The 24,738-nt window shown below is 40.9% G+C and overlaps 1 protein-coding gene across 1 annotated transcript in view; it reads right to left on the reverse strand.

The window, feature by feature from the left end:
• Positions 1-24,439, reverse strand: part of PLPPR5 (phospholipid phosphatase related 5) — a 73,181-nt gene extending 48,742 nt beyond the window's left edge. The window contains exon 1 of the mRNA XM_075936596.2: positions 23,301-24,439. Coding sequence (XP_075792711.2) covers positions 23,301-23,504 — 204 coding nt within the window. The 5' untranslated portion in view covers positions 23,505-24,439. The remainder of the gene's footprint in view (positions 1-23,300) is intronic.
• Positions 24,440-24,738: the final 299 nt, after the last annotated feature.

Consider the following 24,738-nt stretch of genomic DNA (forward strand, 5'->3'; position numbering starts at 1 on the left):
CCCGCCATGACTCCTGTGCCTCTCAGCCGGGCCGCCGCAGGGGAGCAAGCAGCGCAAGTGGCCATTTGGGCCCCACGCTCCCCACGAAGCATGGGGGTGCTGCATGGGGACCACAGCACCCAAACGTCCACTTGCGCTGCTTGCTCCCCCGTGGCAGCCCTGCTGAGCAGCGCAGAAGTCAGCCAAGCACCAAGGTAGGAGGTGAAGAACGTGACTCAGGCAACAGCGCCGCCCAGAGGGAACAACCAGCATTTCAGGCAACAGCGCCACCCAGAGGGAACAGCCAGCATTTCAGGCAACAGCACCGCCCAGAGGGAACAGCCAGCATTTCGGCGTTACAGACTCTCAGACACTGGTCTACTATATATATGATGTTTCAATTACAGCAATTGCTCATGTGAAAAAATAATTCTAGAAAAATATTTATATAAGTGACACATTCTTTAATTCGATAAATGTTATGTCCGTCTTGAACATATCAATGATACGGTCTACTTTTGCTCCTCTTTTCATTCCTCTCTCCTACCAGTCCTGTTTGTCTCAGCTGGAAACAATGTGCCTGATTCAAAACATACTAAAGTTACTAGGAGCCTTTCCATTAACTTCAATAGGACCACACCTAATGACAGACAGCACCACACGGTCTGTGAAGAGCTAGCTGCCCAACGGAACGCGTTCCCCAAATTGGTATGGTCCGTAGGCCACTGCGGAAGAATCACAGCCCTGAGTCAACAAGTCCTGCTTTTCTTCCAGAAGAAATTAATTTGTGAGTTGAAAAAATCTTAGTGAAGATGGAGAGGAATGTTCACTATAGCAAGATTTTGTGGAAGAAACTTCTGTAAAATGTGGGTTTCATCCAGCAGGCTCTCCCTGTTGGTTTCAATAAGAGTTCTCTCTCAGAAAGGGCTGCAGAGTTGAGGGGTTTTGTCTTGCTGTTGCTTTTCTTTCTTTAGCTTAAAATAAAAACAAGATAGCACTGCATTTTTGGCCAGCATTCACCTTCCAGTGATATCGATATTCACCTTTAAGTGACAGCAGCATCCTAAAGATCATGCAAAATCTAGCAGCACAAACGGTGGTGCTGACTGATTTTGCAGACCAGCTCCACAATCTCCTTTAAAATAAAATTGGCTTATGAGGTGACAGCCCTGGCAGAAAAAGTGGCAATATTACCAACAGTAGCAATTTCAAGTTCATTATGCAGAGCTTTTCCTCTAGGCCATTTTCTTTGTGGTTTCCTCATTCTTATTGCTTGTTTAAACTGACTCAGAAAGCCATTGTTTGTTTCACCTAAGCACATTTCCTATTGTAAATATGACCAAAAGTTTTGAGGAAAACAACAACAAAAAATTCTTCTGAAGGAAATGTTATCTGTTGTCCATTACACAGAGAATAACCCTCCTGCCTTTCAGCATGTAGAAATGCTATCACGCCGAGTAACCACTCAGTTGTGAAAAGATGCAAAAAAAAAAAAAAAAAAAAAAAAGACAACAATTTAACAGTAAGAGTGTGTCTGCACAGCACAGTTACGTTGAAATAAGCTATTTTGAATTGTTTAGAAATAGCTTAATTCAAAATAGCAAATGCACACTACAGGGAAGCCTCAAAATTAGTCTGAGGCAGGCTGCCCTAATGTGGATGCACTATCTTGATTACTCCCCAGGAAGCACTGGGGAGTATTACTTTCAATGGCCCCGGGAAGGAGCTATTTCAAAATAGCAGCAGTGGAGCGTCCACCTTACCACGATTTTGAAATAGCTATTTCAAAAGAGGTGTTATTCCTCATGCAGAGAGGTTTACTGATTTCAAAATAAGTCATCCATTATTTCAAATTCATTTCAAAATAATGGAATTGCTGTGTAGACACACCGTAAATGAGCAGCAAGAAAAACTCAGAAAATATCCTTAATTTTCAATGTGGTTCCTTATCCAGATTTAGGAAAGGGTGTGTGTGTGTGTGTGTCAGTTCAATGGACTTAAAGTTACCATGGGAAAAATATTAGTATATGCAATTCGATTTATAAATATTAGCAGCTTTAGCACAAGTTTTATAATGTAGAAAAATGTAGGTTGTATATCAGTCAGTAAATTAGCTATTTCTAATGGTTAGAAATGTTCTTTATTTCACTTTCTGATATATGGTATGGTTAATCATTATATAAAAACAGTAAAAGTTATTCACTCTCCATAAATGTTACTCTGGCTCATAGGTGAAAAGTGCATATTAATCAGACACTTTAGAAACAGAGGTCTTCAAGGGAATGCTATGAGAAAGCACTTTATAGAATACGAGTGACTAGCTTTGTCACTCATCCCTCAGCCTCTGAATTACAATAATTTGGTATACTGTTACATTTCAGTGGTACAAAACAGAATGTTTTGAGGTGCATTGTGGCTAAAAGCTTTCTTGTACTGAGCTTTTGTACTTATCTGTGAGAACCCTTCTACCCTCTCTTGAATGTTTACATGGCCCCAGAGGTGAGTTCTCCATATAACATACTATGTTGCGAACATAGGAAATGCATCATCTGCGACCAGCACTCAGACAAATAAAAGACTGGTTTTGGATATGATTATAGGAATTTAGATTTAGGCTATTTCTAAAGCAGTTACGAGAAACTCCTTTCATAAGGGTACCTCCAGTCTTGACCAGCTATGTACACAGATTTTGAGGTGATCATGCATAGGGGGAGGTGCACAATAAGCCCTTGTGTGCAAGGAACTGCCGTGGAGAGATTCTGCCTGTCTGAGGAATAATCTCTTAGCGCCACCTCCTCCAACTCTATAGTTTTGCACTATCCCCCCTACTCAAGGCTCTGAGTTAAAAGGCAAAGTCTAGTCCTCTGGATTGTTGTGTCACAGAAAGGCAGCATCCAACAGTCTGTTATACATGGAAACTCCTTGGATGAATAGGAAATGGATAAAACACTGGAATCACTATGGAGATGCTCTTAGCATTGCTATTTTGGGGACCCAACAGGCTGCTCCTTTAAAATTATGTCACTGGTACCATTGCATGTTGCTGGGACAAGGGGAACATTCTGGAATGTCACATTACAGACAGAAGAGGCAGTAGATTTCAAACACAATTCTCTCTATAAATAGAGCTGGTGAAGAAGGTGAACAGTGGCAATGATGGCCAGTGGTCATTACCACTTAGTGCAAGTGGGACTCAGAGAAAGGCATGAAATATATTGCTACACCAAGTTAACATGAGGACATTGGGAAACATGGTGATTGAAAGCAGAAGCAAACAGTTGTTTGTGCCTAATAAAGTGCATTGGTGACATTGTTCTAGACATGCTTAACTATGCAAACCGATCAGCCATGTAATATTAGCAAGCTGCAGGCTAAAACGCTGTTTAGCAATTGGCAACTGAAGGGCTAATTTCTCCTCCGGGCTCACAGATGTCTCAGAGTTGTCCACATTCAATCAAGTGTGAACACACCTCATCCTGGATGTAAAATATCAGTAAATACATTGGATTAGTAGCTTAGGCTTTTAAAAAGGTTCCTAATATTTGTAAAGCAAGGTCAGTTTGTGTAAGGTCCCACCATTATTTTTCTCAGGAGAAGGTAAATGCCATGCAGCATTGCTGGAGCACACTTTGGGTCTTATCCTCAGCCCACTGAAGTCAACGGCAAAGCATTCAGTAAAGTAACTGATGCAGGATCTTCCCCTTTACCTATTGGGCCAGATCCTGGCCCCTGATACACCCCCTTTATGCTGATTTGGCTGTGCAGAACAGCCATCAGCTTTTGTATCACATGACAATAGTTTGTCTCCTTATGTCTCTTGCACATGATGTATTAATCATAAAGCATATGATTTAGGTTATTTTCCCCCAAATGTATTTCTAATAGCTGTATTCCTTTCTATTTCCATAAGCCTCAGTTGAGCTACACATCTGTAACCCCATATTTATAATTAAACTGAAATGGTAAAATTCAGTATACACTGTGCCTAAGCAATCTTATCATACAAAGACATAGAATAACTATGTCTCTGAAAGTCCTGATCATAAATTAACTAGGGAGTTTGTGGCTTGACTGCTGCACCCTGCTCTTTGTGTTTATGGTTTGGTGGAAGATAAAAGTCTGAATCTCCTACCTTTCAACCTGTCCTCATTCAAATTAGGTTCTCCGTAGTCCAACTGACACTGAACAGAAATTGTAGATTGACAACTTTCTCTCTCCCTAAATGTACCTCTCTGTGCAATCAATCTCTGTGCAATGTTTTGGATAATGGTACTTCCTGCTTCATAGTGCCTTGATTTGCAGCATGTCAGAAACTAATTTCAATAACTCTGCAGAAGTTTGGACTTAGGCTATCTTCCACTCTTTCTAATCCTCCAATTTTCTCAAGAACAGAGGAAAAACAAAAGCATTTCTGAGATTCCTGAAAACCCCTGACCTGCCATACTTTAAAATATATTGTAAAAAATAGAGATGATCCTCTCCCTCTACTCCCATTCCCAAACATTTCCCTCATGTTTGGAGACGTTGCTCTTATTCTGAGTATCATTATAGTGTGCATGATTGTCAATCACTAGAGTGTTTAATAGAGCGGGTCTTGTGCCACTAGTGATTTACGTGGGAACTGGCAAGTCTCTGGTGTGATCATCTCTGGATGGAATTGCTGCCTGAACTTGTATACATTTCCCAGATTTTGGGCTAATCATATAGTTTTTATTCAAGCCATTGAGATTAAAGGATCACATCCTGTACCATGTATCATTATCAACACACGGTGGTCTAGTATTGGAATTAAATGCTACTGCTCAAGAAACTGATGTTTGTCACTAACGTTGCTTTGGCTTTTCATGCCAGACAAATGGATTTGAGAAGTCAATATTAGTACTTCCTCTTGGCTCCTATCGGTCACCATTAATCATTATTTGAGCCATGATTCCAAAGAAACTGAAATAAAACTAACAACAACAAATAGTCACCATTTTGCAAAACTTTTTCTTTATCTTCTAAACAATGTAACTGCTTCCTTTGATGCCACACCTGTAGCACTAAACTAATTATTAGGGACCCTGTACAAAACTCTACCCCTTCACATGTATCTTTAGACTACTAACTACCAGCCCAATCGCTCTAACTTTTTCCTGTTTAAGTTAGTGATAAAGCTCCCAATGAGTTCAACTGGAGGAGGATTGGCACCTAAATCCTTTTGCAATTAGGAATGAGATCAAATAAATGTGGGGTTGAACCATGAACTCTAAAAGTGAATGCTGCCCTAGAACTACCTGAACTAACGCCAGTAAAGTTGATAAAGGGCTAAGTGTCAACTTACGGGGAAGGAGTACAATGTTCACATAAATCAAATAGAAGAGACCTGACAAAAATGAGAGATTTGCTCATTATCATTGTAATTATCTTACAGTATTTACTTATGGCCCTCAAAATTCTAAGTAATTACTGTATAAGGATGAAATATAGCTAGAGATGAATTAAAGACACACTAATTTCCCTAATGGAGAAATACCCGATGGCATGGAATTATTAAACTAAATTCAACTTAATTTTATCTTCTGTACTTTGAGCATACGTATAGCATGTCTTCTGGGCCTCCGATTTGGTTACTGATGATTTCAGAAGTAAAATCCTGACCCAATTTAAGATTATATCTCGAGCACAAAATCAACAGTAAAATTCTGAATAACCAAACACTGAAATACAGATTACTTTTATTATTTCTAATGTGTGCAAAAGACAGAAGAGTATCCTGATGAGGGAATGAGATATCAATCTTTATTGAATGTTTGACACATATAGAAGGAGCCGAGGTAAAAATCCTGGCCACACAGAAGTCAAGAGCAGATCTTTCATTGACTTAAATTAGGTTAAGATTTTACCTTAGAAATCATCAGTAACCAAATCTGAGGCCTAGAAGAGATGCTATAAGTATGTATTAATAAGCAGGGACAGAGCTAGAAAACAACAAACTACAGGTTGAACCTCTCTCATCCAGAATTCTCTGGTCTAGAAACATCCGTAATCTGTAATTGTTTTAGTTAGCCAGGTGTCCACTTTTCATGGATGTGGCCAAGTTTTCTGTGGTCCCATAAAGTTTGTTTACAACCACCATTCCTGGCTCTCAGTGTTCTATGCTGTTATTTAGCTCTAATTTATCTCTAAGCATATGTCTACATTACAAAGAAAAGTCAGAAAAAGATACGCAAATTGCTGCTTTTCTTCCGAAATAGGCTTTTCCGACATTTGGCCCATCTACTCAGGGTCAAAAGTCAGAAAAAAAAAACTCCTCTCTTTCAGAACATCCCTTCTTCCTCATAGAATGAGGTTTATAGGGATGCCAATAAAACGCGTCTGCTTTTCCCAAATTGTTTGGAATTATGAAGTGCAGAGATAGCCTAATGTACACTAACAACCCAGCAAATAGTGGAAGTGTTGGTAATGCTGCTATACAATATTGACTTCCTGTGATCCAGAAAATTCTTTGGTTCAGGAGGGTTCCCCTTATTTAGGCAGCCCAAAAATAACAGGTTAAGTAGTAGTGGTAGCTATTGATAAGCACAGAGACAACAGTGTAAGACCATGTCCTGAAGTCCTTTACTCCCCTCAACACTTGAAGGGCTCTAATTTCACTGTGTCCAATTACTTCTCACTGAGAATGTTGCTACAATAAATGAGTTTACTGAAGTGATGTTTATTAGAGATAAAATTTTAATGAAGGTTTAGAAATGGGAGCAAATAGTTATTTATATAACTTAATCATTAGAGGTTTTAATGGCTACTATGTAGTTAACTAATCCATACAAGTCTTTTCATAGTATAGTACATGCCAGCAGCATAAATTCCTTTGGTATTTAGGAGTACATGAAAACAGCATGGCTCAACATAGGATTTTTTGTTCATAGAACCAAGAAACCAAAATGGTGTATCTACACTAGGCTTTTTTTAGCCAACCCTTCCCCCCCCCCCCCCCCCCAAATTATAGTGTTGTTAGCTGTACTGGATGGTAGGAATGGCAAGAAAGGTAGATTAGACTGGGCTCCAGATGAAAGTGGCATTTCTTTTACAAGGAACATACCATTATTTTATAACTAAATGCCTAATGTAACTAGACATAATTGGATGTGTCACATGTCTTGGGAAAAACAAGAGTTGAACTGAGGCACATATTTTAATGAAGACCGGACTATATCTGTATTAAAATATTAGGGATTGAAAAATTGTGAAACTGATAGGCTTCAATGCCGACTTTACTGTGGCTTTTTGTTATTCCTCTCTGTGAAGATAATAAACAGTATGTAGTTAAAATATGTAATTGCTATGTGAGTTTACACTCATTAAATTTAAAAATCAGTATTTGGGCCAATATCTCATACTTTAGTCAGCCAGAGCTCTCTTTGGAAACAGGAGTTCCAGGTGTGGTGGGAATGCAGAGTTGTGGTGCTGGATATTTATACAAGTTTAGCAATGCTGTTTGAACTTCTCTAGTCCAGGACTTTCTGGTCTGGCAACATCCGTGGTCCGGCATCCTCAGGGACCCTGTGGGTGCTTCAGGGTTGGAGCACTCAGGGGAAAAACCATGGCGGCAGTACCATGCATGTTGCCAGAGCAGAGAGCTATGGCAGCAGGGAGCCCAACAACAGTGGGACTGGCTGGGGCCAGAAGTGAGGTTGGGCCGGCAGCCAGGAGCCTGGTGGTAGGGAGCTTGGCTTGGGCCAGGAGCAGAGACTGATGACTAGGTCCAGTGGCCAGCAGGGGAGCCCAGCAGCTGGGAGTAGGGCTGCACTGACCTCCCCTGGTCCAGCAAATTCTCTGGTTCAGGACTGGCCAGGTCCCAAAGGTGCCAGACTAGGGAGGTGAACCTGTATTAGGATTTTTTCAGATGCTTAGCTGTACAGGAGTGGTATTGTCATATGCCTGACACTTTGAATAGCACAAATTACCAAAGATTTACTTCTTTGTTGGTATTAAAGCTTTGTCAGTCTTTTCCATCTGGGTGACTATATGGCTCTTTCATTGTCCTTGGTTTTCACTGTTTCCACAGGACAGATTCTATCACGTTCTACCTGTTTCTTGAGTTTTTTGCTACATTTCCTGATGCACAACCTGAATCTTCTCCTCTTCTAGTCATCTTGTGCATCACAGTCTAATATTACAAACAAGAGATGAGAAAACTTCCCTCACCCTCTCAAAGAATTACAAATACATTTAGCTAGAATTATAAACATATTTAGCAAACTGTGACAAACTATGCAGCTGCCCAGGGAATTGAGAAAGAGGGGTATGGAAGGGAAAGCATCCACAAGCCCACTTCTTTCCTTTCCGCAAATATAAGATGTAGGAGGGCAGGAAAGTGGACAGAGTCTTGGCTCCCCGCTTCCTTCCCACACAAATCCCTAATCAACACAGCTGAGCCAATGCATCAGAGGAAGTATCTGTGCCAGATGGGAACAGGGAACCAGCAACCAAATTGTGACTCTCAATCTGGTTAGCTCCAAGAAGAGCAAAGCTACTAGATGCCCTTTATTTTGAGCTCAAGGAAAAGCCACCATTACTCTTTTTTTCCTAGGTTAGGGCTCAAACAAAACCACATTTTACCTTTTAGGGAGATATGTGAAATATTATTCTAATTGCAAAACCATCCAAATTCCTCCCTGCTCCATTTCTTCTGACTTGAGTGAAGCTACAGAGGAGATAAATGAACCAAATATTTCCATGCTATAAGCACAGGAGGGTGCTGCTTGCTGTCAAGGAAATGACACAACCTATATATTTCTATACAAAAATGCTGTTTTGAAAATTAGAATATATACTCATTTTCCTAGTTCCTAAGACTTATCCTATGATATTGCAATCCATAAATTATTGGACCAACTTCAGCCGGTGAGAGACAATTTTTCAAGTTAACACAGAGCTTTTGGTCTTTGAGCTCTGTGTAAGCTAGAAAGCTCATCTTTCTTGCCAACAGCAGCTGGCCCAATACATGATATTACCTCACCCGCCTTGTCTCTCTAGTATCCTGGGATCAACACAACTACAACACAGCATACAATCCATCAATGGCATTTACTGCATTCTATTTATTTGTTATGGTTTCACATAAATATAGTTATTTTCCTCTCACCTCCAAGAAGATGGTTTGAGGAGTTGATTCCACAAGAGATAATCCTGTCTTATTCAGAATGTGAAAGACTTCAATATCATCCAAACGATGGCAGTAAAGATCAAAAACTTTGATGGTTTTATTTTTAATTATATATACAAAGAAACAGCTCTTTAATTGCACATAATTAAGTAATAAAGAGAGTAATAAGCATACACGCCTGTGTATTTTCCTGTACCGGGGCCTTAGTTGCTATAGATGTGTAATACAAATCCTTATTACAATACAAGACAACTATATATGCAAATGAAGTTCCACGTATTGATTCCAACATCATTCTTGAATAAAAAGTGACAGGCAACTAGCTGATTAAAGAAAATGTTCAGAATATTATTCAGAGTTTGAGTGACAATGAAATCATGAGTCAGATTCCTTTAGTAACTGCATGCCACCCACATGCCTAACACCACCAAAATGGTGTTTGAGAATGTTACATAGAGAAGGAAAAATAATCAGCAAAGCACATTAATGGACTGGTTTCAGTTTTTGAAAGCTAGTATGTTATAATCTCTATCAAAACTCCGAATTAAACCTTTGTTAACAAGGTTTACTTTCAATCAACCAAACTCCCCAAACAACAAAAAATCCCAAGACACTAATAAAGATCAACTACTGTAATTTATAATGGAGGAAGACGCTCAAAATAGAACCAATTTAAAATTATACTATACATTGCTTATGGCAAGTGAAATTCATATGACCATGAAATCATATGAAACAGCATGTATATATGGGACCAGGACCTACATTTTTAAATGTACTCACTTATCAGACAAATAGACTAAATGAAATTAAAATAATCAAATTTCATAGTCATTTTCAACTGTAGATCTCAGAGTACTTTTCAAAGGAAAATCAGTCTTATTCCTGTGTTACAGACATGGAAACTCAGCCACAAAAAGGATGAAGTGACTTTTTTAAAGTAACGCAGAGAGTTACTGATAGCCAGGAACAGAGTTCTGATCTACTGACTCCCCATCTGACGTCTTACGTACCAGACCAGGCTGCATCTACATAACTAAATATTAAAGGCTGGGTTACAAAAAATGTTCACAGAGTTTATTCATTTTTAGAACAAGATATCCCATGGAACTTCTGGGGAAATGGCCTATTAGCCTCAGCTACACTTTATATACATCCTAAACAGATATTCCTATGAAATCAGCGTCAGCGACATATGTCAAAATTTCAAACATATCATAGTTTTCAGTGCAAAAAAACAGAATTATAAGTAGCTTTTGCTATTAGTTTTGGCTGTCATTTATTGCATATCATATGGCCATATAAATCCTCAATCCTGTATTATGTGCAATGAATAACAGTTATTTAGCATGGTAAGTAGTTTTCATTCTCCATTATAGATTTAAAATAATGTGCCATGTGATTTAGGGATTTATACACAGGATTATTTGAACTCACAACATTCTCTCTTAACCATAAGTGAATCATTTAAGGACAAACAAGCATTCAGCTGTTGAAAACAGATTCTGGAGCCAATGCATGGATTAAAATACATGACCCAAAGGTGGCTCACGTGCCTTAGTGCTGCATTCAGTAAGCATAGTAGGTATTGTGAATTCCATTTTGATATACTTACTTATCTTTTGTGGTGTAATGGTGATTTACATTCCAACAAAATGGCAACAGGAGGAGAAAACAAATACCACTGAATGGCTCCCAACAAGAAAGGTTAAGGTTCAGATTTGTATCCTGGATGTACAGATTACAATGCCACTGGCCTTTTGTTTTACTATGTGAGAGCAGAATGAGACTCTAAAACAATGTATTTGCCCTGGTATCTGTGCTGACAGTCCAAAAGGTATAACACTGTCTGGTTAATAAATAAGTACCAACTTAACTTAGATCTAGTTAGAAAGACTTTATGCTACAGAATTGTAAACAAACAAAAACAAATTTGTAATGCAACTTTTCCTTCACACAAACTGATGTGGTATACGTTTCCTCTTTGCTTTATCATCAGGTGCCAAAAAGAAAAAAAAGAGACTTTCTAAAGCTACTTTTCGCACAAATAGTGAGATAACATGTTATATGTATAATTTGTGGAAATTAGCTTCTTGTGAAAGGGTAAGAATGATGAAGGGGGGAAAATTACACAAAAGAAATTAAAACCAAGATGGCTGGTTCAAATGGAATCCTGAAAGCACTTTGGAGAAAATTAGTGTGAAAATGGAAACATGTTTTTCCCTTACAGAACACTATAAAGGTGAAAGTACTGTGGAAACATAAGGGTTTGGCGATGACTGGATGAAACATTTGTAAATAGAAAAGACAATTTCAGCAAATTAAATAGAGCAGTCATTCATTGCATTTGTTTAAGTATTAAATTTAGCATATGGAAATTAAATTCATATCCCAAGATTAGATTTTGGTATTAAGCAGGGTATAAAGATGCTGGGGCCTTTCGGGAGTGATTCGATTAGCTGGTGAGAAAAGAGAGCTTTATTGGCTAGCTTTTCATATCAAGTATTATTAACAACTGTCAAAAGTACCATCTAAGTCATACCTGTAAATCAGCTTTAGCCAATAAAAGATGTTTAAAAACTGCTAGATAGGTCACACATCAGGAAAGTTGATTTTGCTCATTGTACGTGTGAAAATACATTTCCATTTGATATGAAAGTGGAGATTTCAAATTCAGGGTTTATTTAGGAACTGGGTATCCAACTCCAATGTGTTATATGACTATTTATTTGTGGAACAGCACTCAGATGTGTTCACATATTATAGTGATGGGTGATGACTGCCAAGTGTAAAATCCATTCAACAGAACAGTCAGATTTTTCCAAACTTTCTGGCATGATACCTTCAAAAGACTATTTGGAGGACTCTCAGTAATGAACATCTTGCCACACAAAAGATTATCCTTTCAGGGCATCAGAAATTGGTAACTTCTCACCCTGCTAGAAGGATCTATGCCTTCCTGCTTCAATTATCCAATTTCCTTGATTTCTTGTCAGGAGAGATCAAATGAAAGAAGTATTGGGACCGCATAGGAATCATTAAAGGTATGTTACACAGCAACTTGACATCTGGCACTGCCCTATGTCAAACAACTCAGGCTTATGGGGATCGAATTGTGGGATGTTTCATTGCTGTGTAGACTCCTGGGATGGGACTGACACCTTAGTCCTAGGATCTTGTGATGGGAGGATCCAAGAGCTTGGGCTCCAGCTAAAGCTCACTAGACTACATGGTAATTAATTAATATTGCAACCCAAGCTCCGTGAGCCTGAATCAGCGGGCATGGGTCAACTGGGGGTATCTAGTTGCAGTGCAGCATACCCTTAGACATCTGCTTTGGAATCATGGTGAAGCAGGTCTGAAGAATATTTCACCAGTGCTTTTAAAAAGATCTATGGAGGAGGAAGTTCACATGGGTCAAGTCTAATCCTGGAAAGGATCCAAGGAAGATTAATTGCACCTCAGAATGAAGCAGGTAGCACTTATATAGCAGAAAGACTCAAAGGAGGCAACTACATACATAACAGAATGGTGAATATGAATCCTAATAGAAGGTCACTGTGTCTGCACAAAAAGATGACATCAAATGAGGCTTCTGTATGTTTTCAAGAATTGAAAAAGATCTGATTCTCTCCATTCTGACCAACTTATTGAATACTAAGGTGGATAGCTGGATAGGGATGTAATAGTGTAGTCGATTATCTGATTACCCAATAAGTGAAAGCTTATCAGTTAAGGCATCAGACTACTCTCATTTCCCCCTCACTGCCTGCCAATAATTTTTTTGCAGGCTGGCCAGCAGCCTGGCTCAGTCCCAGCTTGCACTGGGTCTGAGACATACCTCTGCTGTGGCTCTGCATTTAAAGTGTATTAAGAGTCAGGTAGGCAGGCAGCCCAGCTCAGTTCCAGTTCATGCTGGGTCCAGGAGCTCAGACCCCCCGCTGGACAGGGGAACTAAACCAACAATTAGGTGACTAGCGTACTAAAGTAACAAGAATATGTTGAACACTTGCAGGTGACACAAGAGCAGTCCCAAGAGCAATAGCCTGAGGAATCAATCTTAAGTGTAAGGAGGAGACTGTAGGAGACTGGAGCAGTTTCAAAAGAGGCATCAACAGGATGAGTACAACTGTATGCGTATGACTCTCATATCCACACAGTAGTTGTGCCTCTGGAATCACAGATGCGCATATGGCTTTTTACAGAAACAGTCTTAGCACTGTACAGCGCCCATGCATTGACCCATAGCTTTCAACCCATCTTAACTAAATTCGTAGTCACAGGTCTGATCAACTCAGGCAAACTCTAGGGGCAAATGTGCCACGGAAAGACCAGAGATCTATGAAAGCTGTGGTGATACATCCTTCCCATGCAGGAAAGTTAATATACACTTATTGGTTTACCAAGACCTGAACCAAGAACACATTGTTCTCCTTTCTCTCTCTCCTTGAGAACGTGTTCTCAGTTCAGGCCTTGGTAAACCACAAGCATATATTAACTTCCCCACATAGGCAAACAATTAGGGAAACTTTTGGGAAAGAGAGAGCGTATACAGGAAGGATGGGCTCCACCTAGACCAAAATGGAACAAGATTGCTGGCACTAAATATTAAAAAGGTGGTAGAGAAGTTTTAAACGAAGGGCTGGAGGAAAGCCAACGGGTGCGGAGGAACACAAGGATCAGGCAGAGACATCTTTTAGGGAAAGGTCTATTAATAGAGATACTCTATGATCAAGTAAAGAGGAGAAGATAGAAGATGATAAAGTATGGCTAAGATCAGATGTGAAACAATCAAATGAAATAGAGTCTAACACTTCAGGACATGGCAGACAGATAAATAGTGAGAAATTTTTAAAGTGTTTATACACAAATGACAGAAGTCTAAATAATAAGATGGGTGAACTAGAGTGCCTTGTATTAAAGAAGGATATTGATATAATAGGCATCACAGAAACTTGGTGGAATGAGGACAATCAATGGGACACAGTCATACCATGGTACAAAATACATCAGAAGGACAGAATAAGTCGTGCTGGTGGGGGAGTGGCACTATATGTGAAAGAAAATGTAGAATCTGATGAAGTAAAAATTTTAAATAAAGCAAAATTTTCCATAGAATCTATATGGTAGTAAATTCATGCCCTAATAATAATAATATAGCAGTAGGGATATATTATTGACAACCTGACCAGATTAGTGATAGTGAATATGAAATGCTAAGGGAAATTAGAGAGTCTATCAAAATAAAAAACCCAATAATAATGGGTGATTTCAACTATCCCCCTATTGACTGAGTACATGTCACCTCAGTACAGGTTGTAGAGATAAAATGTCTTAATTCCTTAAATGACTGCTTCTTGGAGCAGCTGGTTCTGGAACCCACAAGGGGAGAGGCAATTCTTGATTTAGTCCTAAGTGGAGCACAGGATCTGGTCCCGGGGCAGATATAATTGGACGGCTTAGAAATAGTGATCATAATGTAAATAAAATTTAACAACTCTATCATGGGAAAAACACATCAACAGCCCAACACAATGGCATTAATTTCAGAAAGGGGAAACACAAAAAAGATGAGTTTAGTTAAACAGGAATTAAAAGGTACTGTGACAAAAGTAAAATCCCTGCAAGCTGTACGGAAACTTTTCAAAGACACCATAATAGAGACACAACTTCAGTGTATACCCCAAATAAAAAACACAGTAAGAGAACAAAAAAAGTGCCACTGTGGTTTAATCAAGTAAAAGAAGCAGTGAGAGATAAAAAGGCATAGTTTAAAAAGAGGAAGTTAAATCCTAGTGAGGAAAATAGAAAGGAACATAAATTCTGTAAAATTAAGTGTAAAAATATAATAAGAAAAGCCAAAAAGGAGTTTAAAGAGCAGCTAGCTAAAAATTTAAAAAGTAATAGCAAAAGGTTTTTTAAAAGTTCATCAGAAGCACAAAGCCTGCTAAACAAGCAGTGGGACCCCTGTATGATTGAGATGCTAAAAGAGCACTCAAAGATGATAAAGTCATTGCAGAAAAGCTAAATGAATTCTTTGCTTCGGTCTTCACAGCTGAGAATGCCAGGGAGATTTCCAAACCTGGCCCATTCTTTTTAGGTGACAAATCTGAGAAATTGTACCAGATTGAGGTATCATTAGAGGTGGTTCTGAAACAAATTGATGAACTTAAGAGTAACAAGTTACCGGGACCAGATGGCATTCACTCAAGAGTTCTGAAAGAACTGAAATGTGAAATTGTAGAATTATTAACTGTGGTTTGTAATCTATTCTTTAGCTTCTGTATCTAATGACTGGAAGATAGCTAATGTGATGCCAATATTTAAAAAGGGCTCTAGAGGTAATCCTGGCAATTACAGACCAGTAAGTGTAACATCAGTACTAAGCAAATTAGTTTAAAACTATAGTAAAGAATAAAATTGTCAGACACATTGAGGGAGTCAACACACATGTGGACAAGGGGGATCCGATAGATATAGCGTACTTAGATTTCCAGAAAGCCTTTGATGAGGTCCCTCACCAAAGGCTCTTAAGTAAAGTAAGTTTTCATGGGATAAGAGGGAAGGTCCTCTCATGGACTGATAACTGGTTAAAAGACAGGAAATAAAAAGTAGGAATAAATGGTAAATTTTCAAAATGGAAAGAGGTAACTAGTGTTGTCCCCCAAGGGACCGATCCTATTCAACCTATTTATAAATGGTCTGGAGAAAGGCATAAAGAGTGAGGTGGCAAAATTTGCAGATGATACTAAGCTGCTCAAAACAGTTAAGACCAAAGCAGACTGTGAAGAGCTTCAAAAAGATCTCACAAAACTAAGTAATTGGGAAACAAAATGGCAAATGAAATTTAATGTTGACAAATGTAAAGTAATGCACATTGAAAAAAATAATCCCAACTATACGTACAATATGATGGGGACTAATTTAGCTACAACTACTCAAGAAAGAGATCCTGGAGTCATTGTGGATAATTCTCTGAAAATATCCACTCAGTGTGTAGCGGCAGTCAAAAAAGCCAACAGAGTGTTAGGAATAATTAAAAAAGGATACAGAATAAGACAGAAAATATCTTATTACCTCTATAAAAAACCATGTTATGCCCACATCTTGAATACTGCCTACAGATGTGGTCGCCTCATCTCAAAAAAGATAGATTGGCATTGGAAAAGGTTCAGAAAAGCGCAACAAAAATGATTAGGAGTTTGGAACAGGCCCCATATGAAGAGAGCTTAAAAAGACTAGGACTTTTCAGCTTAGAAAAGAGGTGACTAAGGGGGGATATGAGGTCTATAAAATCACGCCTGGTGTGAAAGAGTGAATAAGGAAAAATTATTTACTTATTCCCATAACATAAGAACTAGGAGTCACCAAATGAAATTAATAGATAGCAAGGTTAAAAACAAACAAAAGGAAGTTTTTCCTCACATGGCGGACAAATGGCCCATGGAACTCCTAGCCACAGGAGGTTGTGAAGACCATGACATTAACAGGGTTCAAGAAAGAACCAGATAAATTCATGGAGGTTAGGTCCATCAAAGGACATTAGCCAGGAAGGGTAGGAATGGTGTTCCTACCCTCTGTAAGAGGCTGGGACTGGGTGATGGGAGAGGGATTGCTTGATGATTCCCTGTTCTGTTCTCTCCCTCTAGGGCATGTGGCACTGGTCTCTGTGGATACTGGGCTAGATGGACCTTTGGTCTGACCCAGAATGGCTGTTTTTATATTCTAACATTGGTCAGTTGCGGAAGAACTTTGTACGTACTAGTTTAGGGGTGGTGAGGCCTGCATTCTTTCCCCCCTTTCCCATTTCCCCCCCTTTTTCCCTACTACTGATGAGCCAGAAGCAAGCCTTTAGGTACATACGCCATTGTAGCAAGAATGAATTGTAGATAAGGGCGGGAACAAAACAATTCTGTTTACCCTAACGTACTGATCATGTAAACAGGACCAAAGAACAAGTAGATCCAGATCAGAACCAGATTGATAACTAACAGCTAAGCCCTACATCAGCACATAATGAGTAACCCCTGGAAATTTCCAAACTGCCAAACAAGGCAGGAAAACTGTATTTAAGGCTCCCTCAGAGCCTAGCAAATCAAACCTCACCGATGGGCTTTGGGTACCAGTGCCTCGCAAGCTGAGACAACCTCCCACTTTGTCTGCAGCCTACCCGAGGTTCCAGGCTTGCAGGAAGGGACATAAGCTATGCCGCTTCTTTGTTATATTGTTCTTCCATTCATGAGGCATAGCTGTTAGCTGTCAAGAAATAATAAACTACTTGTGTTTGACAGATACCTGTGTGGCATATTTTGTACCTTGGGAACCCAGTGTTGGACCTGAGACTTACTCTGGCTGGCTACACTCCCCCATCATTCATTCCAAGCTTCGGGTAGTCAGAGGTTAGACAAACCAAGGACATAGAGATGCAACCCTGACAATCTTAGCTAATAGTCATTAATGGACCTATCCTTCATGAAGTGATCTAGTTCTTTTTTTGAACCTTGTTATAGGCTGTATTTTTTTTAACTTCACAACATCCCCTAACAAGGAATTCCACAGGTTGACTGAGCATTTTATGAAGTACTTGGGATTTTTTTTGTTTTGTTTTAAATCTGCTGCCTATTAATGCCATTGGGTGACCCAGTGTTCTTGTATTATTTGAAGGAGTAACAATTTCTTATTAACTTTCTCCACACCATTCATGATTTTATAGATCTCTATCATGTCTCCCCCTTGTCATCTCTTGTCCCATCTAAATAACCTTATATGGATACTTCACCTTTCACCTCAATTGCCTTTTTTGCCCTTCTGTTAGCATGTTTTGACTGATGCTGTATGCTGAGTGTATATATTCAGAGAACTATCCACAAAGAACTCTCTCTTTCTTGAGGGCTAACAGTTAATTTAGAGAGCATCTTTTTGTATATATGCTTGGGATTATGGTTTCTAATATGCAGTACATATGATGCAGAAGTCCTTGCTCCAAAATAGCAGTGAGATGGGAGTTCGTGCATCTATAGATTAGCCTTAAAACTATCTGACTTGGACATCAGTTACTTCTTTAGATTGCACCAATGAAAAAGTTCATGCAGGCTACCAAAACAAAAACCAACAATAAATTATCTCTAAATGGATCGCATTTTTCAATGATATTAAGAGGATAATGCTAAAATACAAATTACTAACTAATTGATTTACAGAGAAAATATGAATATGCTATGAATCTGCCTAAACAAACAAAACCGTGAATGTTTTAAGTACTATAATCATCTCCTTATTACTTGGATATAAAAACAACCAATATTAGCATGATGTAACTTAGTGTTTACACAATGTATTAATGAAAATGTGTCATCTCCTTCTGTCTTATGTAAAGCAGTCAGTATACATTATAGTCCTGATCATCCATTCCTTTACACTGATTATATGCTTAAATAATTTTGTCAAGTTCAATCATACACACTAGTATGTGGCTCCACTAAAATCATACTTTTGTTCATTTCATCATTTTGACCTTTGCAAACTACTATTAAGGTCTACCGGAAAGAAATGGAGCAGAACAGATCATTTTGTAGCTTTTGAAAACACATGAGCAACTAGCAGAGAATTCTACAAATCATTTCCACTGGAAGCTAAAGGAGTAGACTGACGTATATTTCTCAAACGGCATCTGTCATAACAAGTCTAAAAAAGTCACCAGCCTGCTGAGCAAAAAATGGCAATTTGGGAAAAGGTTTAAATAGCACTGAACACAAAACTTATCATTTCTATGCTTCTTTTTTCATACTGTTAAATAGACTCAATTGAGACCATATTTATTTTCACTTTACTTTTGACTTCAAGTTATAAAGAAGGATTTAATAATTCCTTAGGACAGAAGTATCATTCTGGATGTTATTTTCTTAAACCAGCAAAAATAAGGAGTCTCAGCTAAAGCTGCTACTTCATACTCAACTCACATTAAAGGTCAGGAGGATAAGCCAAACCTATGAATTCTACTGACAGCATATTGGAGTCGCAGATCCTTTGAACTTGACATGTCATCAAAGCCATTTAAATTCTTCTGCTGAAATGTGTTAGTGTGTTCTAAAAAGAAATGCCTTAATATTTCCCAGTATAAACAGTATACCTGCTTGTACAAGGTTTTCTTGTATAGGTCATGACTTTATATCTATAAGGAAAAACCAGAAGTGGGAAAAGCTCACAAATAATATTGCAATCTACAATTAATAGAATGGATCCTGATCTCAATATAGCACCTCACACACTTTGCTTTCTTATAATATATCCTGAGAAGATGAAATTCATGCCTCCCTGCAAGAAATCCACATGAAACAGGCATAGTATGGAAGTCTCACTGGCAATGCTATTTTCTCTAACCCACAATCAGGGTGTTAAACTATACCCCAGTTCCTACACGGGTGCTGCTCTGTTCAATGGGAAGCAATAGCAGTCACAACCCCTTTCTCTCCATAGAGCTTTCTAGTCACTTGATGTGTGTACAGGTGGGTGATTAATAGCTTTTTATTTAATTTAACAGGTCTTTCGTGGAAGTTCTCATCAGCAGCAACGTGGTCTGTATAAAATATTATGCAAATTACAGTATCTACTATGATCGTTTGCATCACAACTCATCCGGTTCAAAACAAATATACATTACATGCTCCTCCCTGAACTGTCTCTTTCCACTACACAGAGTCTGCAGGAATTTGGAAAGAGAAAAATCCCAGGGAAGCTCACTGAATCTCCACTTAGTGCAATTGCCCCAAGTTTGATACACAGAGACTTTCACCCTCATCTATTAAGAGAAGCTCTGCCAGCCTAACACACAAAAGCCTAAGGCCTCCTCCGTCAAAAGCAGCCATCCTGCCCACTAAATCAGAGACACAGTAGCTCCTCCCCAACACTCCTTAAAGTGCACTTCCCTGACTTCAGTCTGAAATGTTCTCCCATAACAAGAACAACCTTCTACCCAGAAATACCTTAATTTTCCCTCTGTTGGTTCCACAGAGTTCTCCAGCTCATCTGGTACCACAGTGGGTCAGAGAGCTTTTCCTGATGTACTTCCATCAGTCTAGGCTATAATTCTTGATCAGCTTGAGTAAAAATAATGAAAATTTAAGGAGGAAAAATATGCTTATCAAAGCTGATTGGAAAATGGGAGCGAAAACATTGCAAGGATTGGTACCCTTTCCCCTCCTGCACACACACACAATTTTCATCAAATTACTGTTTTTGTCAAGTTTCTAACCAGCTCCAATATTTAGCATGAATGAGAATATTGTTTGGATTTTGTTTCCCATTTATAACTTTGCAAGTAACAAGATTTTTTTTTAAAAACACTTCCCTATGCAAATCATTTTTTCATATCAAACAAACATTTTTAAAAAGTTAATATCTTTGTTTGTGGAAATAGATCTTGCTCTTCAGCCTACATTTTCAGCTAGGTATGAAGAGACTTAGCCAAGCGACAGATTTTTTAGATCTTCCCTGCATTTCATTTTTAAAGACAGACTAGTTTGTTTGCACATCAGTATGCAGATGAACGACAAAGGCAGAAAGCAATGCTTAGTATAGTAGCAGACTCAAACTCATCCTTAGGAGAATTCAGTCAGTGGAGTTCCACTTTTGACTCTGGTCAACAGGTTTGGATTTGGAAAGAATAAACAGCTTTACTTCTTCCACCACAAAGAAACAAGTTACATCAACCAAGTAAATTAAAGAGCTTCATCAATAATATGCACAATGAGGCTGGTAGTGTGTACTAAAACACATCCCACGAAAATCCAGTGAGTTCAATAGGATCATGCAAGCTGTAGCAAAGCAGAATTTAACCAATGGCTTGCCCAATATATTTTCTTTATTAAATTCATTTAGTGTTTGCTGAAGATGCCATCATGGCATCCCTAAAGGCTGAAGTCTTCTGTTTATCCAAGGGAAAGGGTACAGCATAGGCAACTGCAATGCAAGCTTCCTTGCCCTAACCTGCCAACATGTCTCAACCCTTTTCTAGCAGTGACTGTACTGGGGCGCGGGATGGGGAGGGAGAGGGGAGAGAAAGAGTGTAGTGGTGAATAGGTTGAACCTCTCTAGCCTGGCACTCTCTGGTCAGGCAACAGCTGTGGTTCAGCATGATTTTAGTTAGCCAGATGTCCACTTATAATGGGTGTAGCCAAGTTTTCCACGGTGAAAAAGTTTGTTTACAGCCACCAATCCTGGCTCTTGGTGTTCACATCTAATTTATCCCAAATGTCTTCTAAGAGCCCAGTAAGCAGTGGAAGTGCTGGTAATGCTGCTAGGCAATATTGACCTGAAAATTCTCTGGTTTGTCACTGACCAGGTCCTGAGGGTGCTGCACTAGAGAGGTTCAGCCTGTAGTGCTAAATAAAGAAGTGTCTAAATCAACATAAATTAAACTCCATATTACCCAAATGAGAAGTGGGTAAACTCTATTTATGTGTTTAACCTCCAAAACTCTACCAATTAAATCCGAAACTTACTGTGCTGAGACAGTCATTGACATGGGTGCCAACTGATAAAAATTGTGATGATTTTTGTGTGCGTGATGTAGACATATAACAATTAGAAAATGGAAACCACCTAGGCTGTCAGACCTTAATAATTTTTGCTCACTACCACCTTGGACAATAGCCAATCCTACTACTGTACAAACTTTGGAACCATCAAACTGCTGTGAAAGTTAGAGTTTAAAACATAACACAACAACACACACATTTGGGCATTGAAAACAGCAAAAGAATAATCCAAACATACAAAACTCCCCTCCCCCCCAACTTAAAAATAATATAATTGGTTCCTTTAGTAACAGTTGTTAAAATCAAAATTAATTCTGGAACAAAAACCTATGCAATATATTTTACCACAGGATGCATTTCAATCCCTAGAAAACAAAGGACCAGATACATCAGAATGACACTCATCCAACCCCATTGACTTCAATATGAGAGCAGAATTTGTCCCAAAGGGTTTGAATTGGAGGATTTGACAGAAACAGAAGCATCATGGTGATACGGTGGTAAAATGAAATTAGATTTTAGGGATTACTGACAGAACTTCTAGATGAGAAAGCAATTTATTCTCAAATGTGTTTTAAAGATAATTTGCTGAAGGGGAATACATTTGTAAAATAAACAATTTTAATCTCCAGAGCTCTTTTTCTTGTTTGACAAGCTTCTTCAGCTCGTGTTGTGGAAACAACAGCAGCAAGTGCCAGCGTGCCCCACAATCGCAAATGGTTAAATACTCCCCTGGCTGATCCTCTCAATCTTCCCTGCTCAATATGATCAGGGATTATTAAAATGATGCCAATGTCCCTATCATCTGACAGTGTGCAGCTTGTACCTTCAGCCACTTAAAGGCCGGTGTTTTATTATGTGTTCATTTATATGCTTCTAAACAAAGAACACCCCTGAAAATAATCTTATATTGAGAAAATAATCTTATATTGAGAAAACCACACCAAAGTAACAAGTGCTTGGGTTTATTTTTCAGTAAAGGGAAAACCATCTAGCCTAGTTTGCATGTCAACTTTCAGAAAATAAAATACATAGAAATACATCTTTTTATTACTAGTAGATTAGCATGTGGACGTTAGCAGCATTGGCCGTCAGGATGCATCCCAGGGATGGGTGACTAACCCACAGGCTTTGGGAAAATAACTAAGCACATACACTAGCTAATAAATGGATTTAAGCCTTCAGGGGAGAAAGAGGCAGGTTAAGAAACCCGTGCATCAATGAACTTCGGAGGCAGACATTGGGAAATGGCCCCGGGGCGCTGGGGCTCGGGGGCCCCGGGTTTAGAGGGCCTGCTGGGGAGACTTGCAGCCCCAACACACGGGCATTCGGGAAGCAGCAGGCTCCTTCCTAGAAGGGAGCAAAAGGTAAAGATCCCCGGTCGCTCCTCCCCAAGAAATCGGCTCTCTCCGGCGCCCAGCCGCGGGAAATGGTGGCCGCGGATCCCTTCCAGCCAAGGGAATGCCCCGTTACCCTGATCTCGGTAAAGCCCCCGGGCTGCGCCAAGCCCGCAGCCGTCCCTCAGCGGTGCCCTCGGGGATGCCCTGCCACGAAGTTCATTCACTGGCGTGCTCCGGCTGGGCAGCGCAGCCCCAGGGCCGGGCGCCGGAGCGCGGGGAGAAGCGGCTCGTGCTTACCACCAGCACCGGGACCCCCGCGGCCAGCGCGTAGAGGAGCGCCGGGGGCACGGCGCTGCTGTCCTCCGGGCCCGGGTAGGGCTTGCGGTAGGCGCCCTCGTAGCAGAAGAAGCCCTGCACGTTGACCGAGAAGGTGTCCGTGTACTCGAAGTAATACGCCAGCATCACGGTCCCTGCCATGATCACCATCTGGAAGTAAAGCATGCTGGTGAGCGCGCAGGGCACTGGCAGGCGCTCCGGCTCCGGCGGCCGCGGCAGCCCCCCTTCCCCGGCTGCGCGCTCCGCCCGCTCCCCGGCGGCATCCACCGGGGGAGGAGGCGGCTAGTCCCAGCCAGCGGCGGCGCCCGGGCGCAGGTTGGTTAGTTCCGGGCACCGGCTCGGCCCATGGGCAGGCGGCGGCGGCTAGAGCCGGGCAGCTGCACCAGCCCGGCCCGGGCACAAGCCCATGCCCAGGGGCTGCCGCTGCCAGGCGGCTCAGTCCGGACACAGGCTCGTGCGCCGCGGGAGCAGGCGGCAGCGACGCCCGGGCAGCAGCGCCAGCTCCGCTCGGGAACGTGCAGGGGGGGCGGCGGGGCTCCTCCCGGGAGCAGCCCCGGCCGCCGAAGCGGGGGAAGCCCGGCTGGGAAGCGGATCCGAGAGTCCCCCCTCTCCAGTGGCGGGAGGGCCGCAGCGTCGGAGCCAAGCCCGCCCCCGGGCAGGTGCCTGACGCCTCTGCCCAGCGCCAGCCTCCCCCGCCAGGGGGGCGGGAATCCCACAGTCACTCTGAGCTCAGTCCGCACGAGCCCGGTTCCGGGCTGCCAAATCCGCCAGCGCAACTCCCCCAGCTTTAGGATTCGGGTTCTTTGTCCAAACAGCTGGAGCCATAATTCCCGCTGCTGAGCTGCCTCGTGCACAGCCCGTGCCGCCTCCGCCGCCTCCACGCTAGCTGCTTGCTAGACTTGGCGGTGCGGAGCTCTCCTCCAAGCCAGCCTTGCCAGCCAGTGGAAACGCGCGCGCTGCCAGACTCCTCTTGCTCGGCGGCTGCTTCCACCTCGCTTTCCAAAATGCTGCGCGAGGGTTCCGAGGACTTGAGCAACCAGCGGCGCCCCCCCAAGCCCCTGCCCCAAACTTTGCCCTACTGCAGGTTGTTTGCGCCTCGGACACACTGATGCTGTCTCCCCTGTGCCAACGCAGTGGGTGCAGCTCGCGATAAGCAGGCAGTGGGCACCTCCCTAGAGCTCCCTCCAGGCAGCCCCACCTGCAGCACTCCAGGGGGTAATGAGAAAGGCAGAACGGACCCAAAGTTCCCCAAAGAGCTTATTTTCACCACTAGGCTCATCGAATTTTAATTTAGTTAACAAGGTTGGATTCTAAGGGTAGTCTACACAGCAGTTACTTCAAAATAATATAGTGCACAGCTACACAGCAAGCTGTTATTTCAAGATAATGTCCAGATGGA

This window comes from Pelodiscus sinensis, chromosome 9 (assembly GCF_052426305.1).
Source record: "Pelodiscus sinensis isolate ZL-2025 chromosome 9, ASM5242630v1, whole genome shotgun sequence".
NCBI lineage: Eukaryota > Metazoa > Chordata > Testudines > Trionychidae > Pelodiscus > Pelodiscus sinensis.